We start from the raw sequence: 6000 nt of genomic DNA, 5'->3' as shown, positions 1-6000 counted from the left end.
GCAATAAGAAAGTGTTTATGATTCCTTCATTAGATTAGTTAAACTGCAATAAAAAAGCCAGAGAAGCTCAATAATAAATGCTCCGCTTCAGAAAAAAAACATTTTTCTTTGAGGTCTGACCATTTCCATCTTCAAATGGTTCTGGCAGTGTGCATTACAACTTCTGACTCTGCTGCCAAGGTCATATAGCCATCAACAAAATACAACTTAGCTGCTAAATGGTGTTGACTGCGTCGCAAATGGCACCCATAGCCCTTGGTCAAAAGTAGGAGTGCCCTATGGGCTCTGGTCAAAAGAAGTGCACTATATAGGGTGTCGTTTGAGACACAGCCTGTGACTCAGTTTTTCCAGCCCAGTAGAAAGACGTAATGAGAGACGATCAGACCATGAACAGCACATTAGAACAGGTGTCGTCGGGACTGATCACGATTTACAAGCCGTTTGCATTTGGCGTAACCCAACCCGGGACAGGCCAGGGGCCCCGAACCGGGCCTGTATCAATGTGTTGTTTCAAAGCTACCCATAAATAACTGTCTTTGTATGCCTATCAATCACAAATGTACATTGTTTGAATCACTCTTTAAAAAGTCTGTCACAAATGATAGCTCCAATAAGCCCCCTATGGTGAACGATGCTTGTAGAATCATGATTCTGTCAAGTTTTTAGTTCGCTGCTAGATGGTCCTGCATTACTGAATCAAATTGTTTATAATTTTTGTCATTTTTTGTTGGGGGGGGGTTACAGGTCCATTATCCATTTACATTTTTAAGTTTATGAAACATGTACCCATAGGGTGCCAAAAAAGGGGAAAAAAATATAAAACAGTAAGAAATACATACAGAGTTTAAGTAATAATACATTCAGTAGAAAAAGGAAAAGAAAACACAAAAGAAGTGGCCCTCCACCCCTACCTCATCCCATTCCTCCAACCCCAACTCCCAACAATTTCCTTTGATTGATGAATTGCCTGGTCCAGGGGTTCCATGGATAATAAAAATAGCAAAGGCGAAATTGGATCACCTTGTCTGCTGCTTCCAGTGATTCTGAATAGAGCAGAGCAGATATTGCCTGTTATAATTATGGCTGATTCAGTCTTAGTACTGGTGGTCCTCTGTAGCTCAGCTGGTAGAGCACGGCGCTTGTAACGCCAAGGTAGTGGGTTCGATCCCCGGGACCACCCATACACAAAAAAAATGTATGCACGCATGACTGTAAGTCGCTTTGGATAAAAGTGTCTGCTAAATGGCATATTATATTATTATATATTATACTGAATGTGCTGAAAAGACCTGAGTCAGTAAAAAAGAGATGAACTTGGTTGCGGTGCGTGTGCGCGATGACGTCTGGTCGTAGTACATTTTTTAATGTGATTTCCTCATTCAATAGCATCGACTGTTCTGGGTTTTTAATAATATGTTTTTATCAATTAAATTAGACTAGTAATGTCATTTTTTACGACATAGCCTAGGCATTTACAATCTATCTAGCACCCAATCCGTCTTTTGCCCCTTTTTGCATTGGTCTCAATCTTATGTAAAAACATGCAGAATTCCTGGGCACTGGCACATTTAATTCCCAGTGTGTCCCATGGCCATGCCAATGTCAAAAGTGAGTCTGGAGTGGAATGTGTTAGTGTGACCACTGCATGGGGAGTATTGGCAGGCCATTGAAAGTTCAGACCCAACCTCATAATTTACTCTCCATTAGCTACAAACTGAGACAGAGTCCTCCTCACGTTTCTGGAGAGTAGAGAGGAGAGGGACTCACAAATAAGTGGGTCGTCATCGGATACAAGGGGAACGGGCCCGGCTTGGGAAACAGAATAGCCACACGTAGCCATCTGGGAGAATCGGTCTCTTAGAAGAAAAACAAGTTGCTTGACCTTTGCAGAAAAGCAAGGGAGTAAAAGGAACAACACCTTAGATTCTGTTGCCGCCAATTCCCTGTGATGGTGCCATGGCACACGTGACTGTCACAGTCCAAATCCCCTATACCCCTTTATCCATTAGTGGTAAGTACTGAGGGGCACTCAAAGCTGTTTTAATCAGGGGAGGGGGGGGGGGCATAAAGGAATTCTTTGTCAGTAAGGAACTAAGACAGGAATGCAAGAGAATGGGGAGGCAAGGTGACAAGGAGACAAAGAGGAATCAGTACAGATGATGGAGAGATATGACAATGGAAAGATGACTAATAACTGAAGGACAGCAGATTCTACACTAACTCAATTCATCTATATACTGTATTTCATTGCACAGTATCTGCACAGTAGGGTACAATGAATCCCAGCTAACCATTCTTAACTTTTGTTCTAGACTGTAGGCTACCTTTTAAGATACCCTCCTCATGTTTTTATATGAAGAACATTTCACAAATGCATGCCTCAAGTTTCCCCTTGTTAACACACACACACACCAATTTATACTTTGTATAGTCTAAAGGGTCATACTGTACTCTCCCCCTTTTCCGTTGTATGTATAATGTCCTACTATGACATTCCCTGTCATCTACATTCATCCCGATCTCCACATGTTGTTATATTTTACACAGTTGTCCGCTCTGTCCTGACTCAACCAGCCTCAGGTACTGTATCAATTTCCATGACCTTGGTAGGAAGCTATCTCTGCAGGGGAATCTCAGTATAACTGTACTGCCATTGTTCCTAACGGACCTTCACATATTTTACTGTGGTCGTTTCTAGTTACCCCACCCTCTCTTAGTCACCCTGTTACAGTAAAACTTCCCTGGGCACTCTGAGGTGCACCTTTTGAGGGGATAGAAAATGCCCCTCTTGGCATCCTTTACCTGCTACGCCGGCTTAAAATGCTTTATTTGGCTTGTTTTTGGTTGGACAGAATATATAGTATCTTGTTTAGTTTACTTAAAATTACATAAATTGATCCTACATTTTGATTGACCCCAGGTCAGGAAAGTACACCTTTTGGATGAATCCCAGGGCACCACTAACTGCAAATCAGTTAGTTGGCTTCGGCTTGTTCAGCTCAAACCTCAGCAACACTCCTCTTCTACCTGAAAGATAGAAAGCTTCAGGTAACCCTATAATCCTCTGTGGTGAAGCACTTTTCTTTGAGAAACAGAGGCAAGGGTGTATGTGAGAGAGTTAGAAGAAGGGAGAAGGAAGTGACCCCCCCCCCCCCCAGCTGCAAAGAGAGACCAGAAGCTAGCGACCCCTAGCTAGTGGCCCCTCATTACCTATGGGTAAATCTGTGGCCCCCCGGAAAGAAGACACCACTCGACATTTACCGGCAGCCATCTGAGAGTACGGGAAAGCAGAAAGCCAAAACATGCATTGGCTAAGCTAAGCCTCCCCACCTCCCCTCCACCCTTACCCACCTACAGTACACATCACAATACAAGCAGTATACTGAGGGGACAGGTAAATAATCTCAGCGGGGGAAATAAAAGGCCACCTTCCTGATATATGCGTCACACAGCGGTAGGTGCCCCCTCTATATAGGTTACCATTGCAGTCTGTTGTGGTTGTTTGGTTCTGCTGCTGCTGACTACTGGATGTGTTTCATGGCAGAGCAACAAACAAACAGAGAAACAGGACAACAGAGAGACAGAGATTCATTCATCCATCATGCAAGTCCTTTCCAGTCTGGTGTTGGTTCTGAAGAACATTTGGACACTCTCCTTCCTCCGGGACCTTCTGTGTGAATTTGTGGGCACTGCCCTCTTCCTCTTCGCCAGTCTGGCCTCGGTGGTGCTACGGCCCCAGCTTCCAGCCTGGGATGGTAGCCTCTCCAGTCCCACCAGTGATCATCATCTCCATGCCTTGTCCTTCGAGTCAGACCCATCCTCTCTCTCGGACACCCAGCCCCTCTCAGAGTGCCACCCTGACCCCCTGCATGTGGCCCTGGCGTTTGGGACCTCTGTGGCTGTGGTATCTGTGTGCCTGGGTCCTGCTACCTCTGGAGGAGGGGTCCACCTGAACCCGGCTGTGACCCTGGCTCTGGCTGCAGGACTGAGGGTGAGCCCCTGGAGAGCTGTCCTCTACGTGGGGGCACAGCTCCTCGGTGCACTCTGTGCCTGTGCCCTCCTCATGGGAATGGTGCCTGCCCCGCTCAGAGGGCATTTGGGGCTGAACGAGGTGAGTCACGTCTGATTCATTTTTATTTGATTCTAGGTTGTAGTGAAGTATTGTTTTTCTGTAGTATTATAGCTTCCGAAAATACATTATTAGAAATGTTTTGCCAAAAACGTCTTTGTATTTTTGTATGGGCTTAATTGATTATGGGTGTTGTAAACATTATCTATAAAATGTTTCTTTTTCCAGGTAGCCTTGGGTGTCCACCCATGCCAAGCCTTCTCAGTGGAGACAGCCATCACCTTTCAGCTGGTAGTCTGTGTCCTCACTACGTCTCGACCCAAATCAGCCTTCCACCTCCTGGGTCCTGTAGTGGTCGGCTTGTCTGTCACTTTGGGAAATCTAGTAGCGGTAAGGAAGATGACAGATCCTATTTATGTTAGTTTAAATTCTGTCTGACCACAATAGAGTTTCTATGGGTAATTTGATGGATTTTGTCAATTAAAACATTTTGTAGATCTTTACATTTGTCCTATGTCTTATCTTTTGATTTCATGCCCCCTTTCTCTCGTATTATCCCTCTCTCTCTTTACCTTCTACCTCTGACCAGATTGGGTACACTGGCTGTGGGATGAATCCTGCTAGGTCTTTTGGTCCAGCTGTGGTCACTTTAAAATTTCATAACCATTGGGTGAGTCTGGCCAAACACAAGTTGACTATCTCTCATTGTGCTCCATGAAAATTTCAAAAGTATATTGACGCTATTTACTAACATCACACCACAGTGCACACATACAAATCTACTTACAAAAAAAGTATCTCTCTCCTCTGCAGGTGTATTGGGTGGGGCCGTGTGTGGGGGCGGTACTTGCTGGCCTACTACATGACCTGGTGCTCCACCCACGTTGGGGTTGCCCTGGCGACTGGTTGGCTGAGTTTAAGGAACTGTTTCCCAAGGATCCACTTAAACAGCCCACCATCTTGGAACACACAGTGGAGTAGAGATGGAGGCAGTTCTCTTACCATTTTCTGACCATTGATCAAAGGTGACCACACACCATTCTCTGATATCTGACCACTCGCCACTGGTGTACACAAGTGGCCGTGCTAGCTGGGTCCATCGTTGAGTACCACTGAATGAAGAAACTCAAAATGTGTACACATCTACAGTATTCATGCACATCTACAATGTAGCTATGATAATATACTCTGCTGTATTCTCTGGGAGACTGCTCTCTCCTCTCTTTTCCTGACTGTACTGGCTAGTTTCCTTTCTGGCTAGTTCTGCGATAGAACTGAACAAAGCACTAATCCACCATCTCAGGTTCTTCACAATCATGTTGTTTGTCAGCTTGACCTCATTTTGTGCATCTTTGTACCTCTCTGAGGTGTTGAACCATCTGTAGAAGCAGATAATTTAAATTCAGACCAAAGCCTAGACATTTTAATGAGTGTCCAAGGGGATTTCATTCAGGTCAGTTAAAGTACGGGTACAGTTCTTCAACCAGCTGTGTAATCATTCACATTATGGGACAGATCACTATGATATGTGTTTTTATATACCACAATCATGGGGTTTGTCCTGTTATACATAATTCAATGACAGCTGTATGACTCAGTAAAATGTTCTTTATTATAGAATTAATTCTACATTTGTTTTTCACTAAATTGAAACAGAGCATTATGTTTTTCATGTCCTCTGTGCAAGAGTTTATTAAAGATGAAAACACCAAACTTATGAGTCGTCCTACCGTGGGTTCAGGGGAGGGGAGTGTAAAGTGAGTGTGAAGCTACAGGAGTCATTTTGTGTCAGGTCCACTTACATTTTTCCATCTGTTTCCATTGTCATGCCCTGGGGAGGACTCATCTGGGAAGGAAGGGATTGGGTTTAATCTCTCAAACCCAGCAACCCCGCCCTGTGTGTGTCTGTATATGTGTCTGTGTGTGTCTCT

General features: G+C 44.3%; 1 protein-coding gene across 1 annotated transcript; it reads left to right on the top strand.

Moving 5' to 3' along the window:
- Positions 1 to 3601: 3601 nt before the first annotated feature.
- Positions 3602 to 5050, top strand: LOC311138828 (aquaporin-5-like; the record flags this gene model as incomplete). Its single annotated transcript, XM_084173636.1, has 4 exons — positions 3602 to 4111; positions 4298 to 4459; positions 4659 to 4739; positions 4883 to 5050. 4 exons carry the CDS (start codon positions 3602 to 3604, stop codon positions 5048 to 5050), a joined length of 921 nt encoding a protein of 306 aa, XP_084029762.1.
- Positions 5051 to 6000: the final 950 nt, after the last annotated feature.

Source organism: Coregonus lavaretus (genome assembly GCF_964263955.1).
Source record: "Coregonus lavaretus genome assembly, chromosome: 2".
NCBI lineage: Eukaryota > Metazoa > Chordata > Actinopteri > Salmoniformes > Salmonidae > Coregonus > Coregonus lavaretus.
This window is presented reverse-complemented; position numbering and strand designations above follow the sequence as displayed.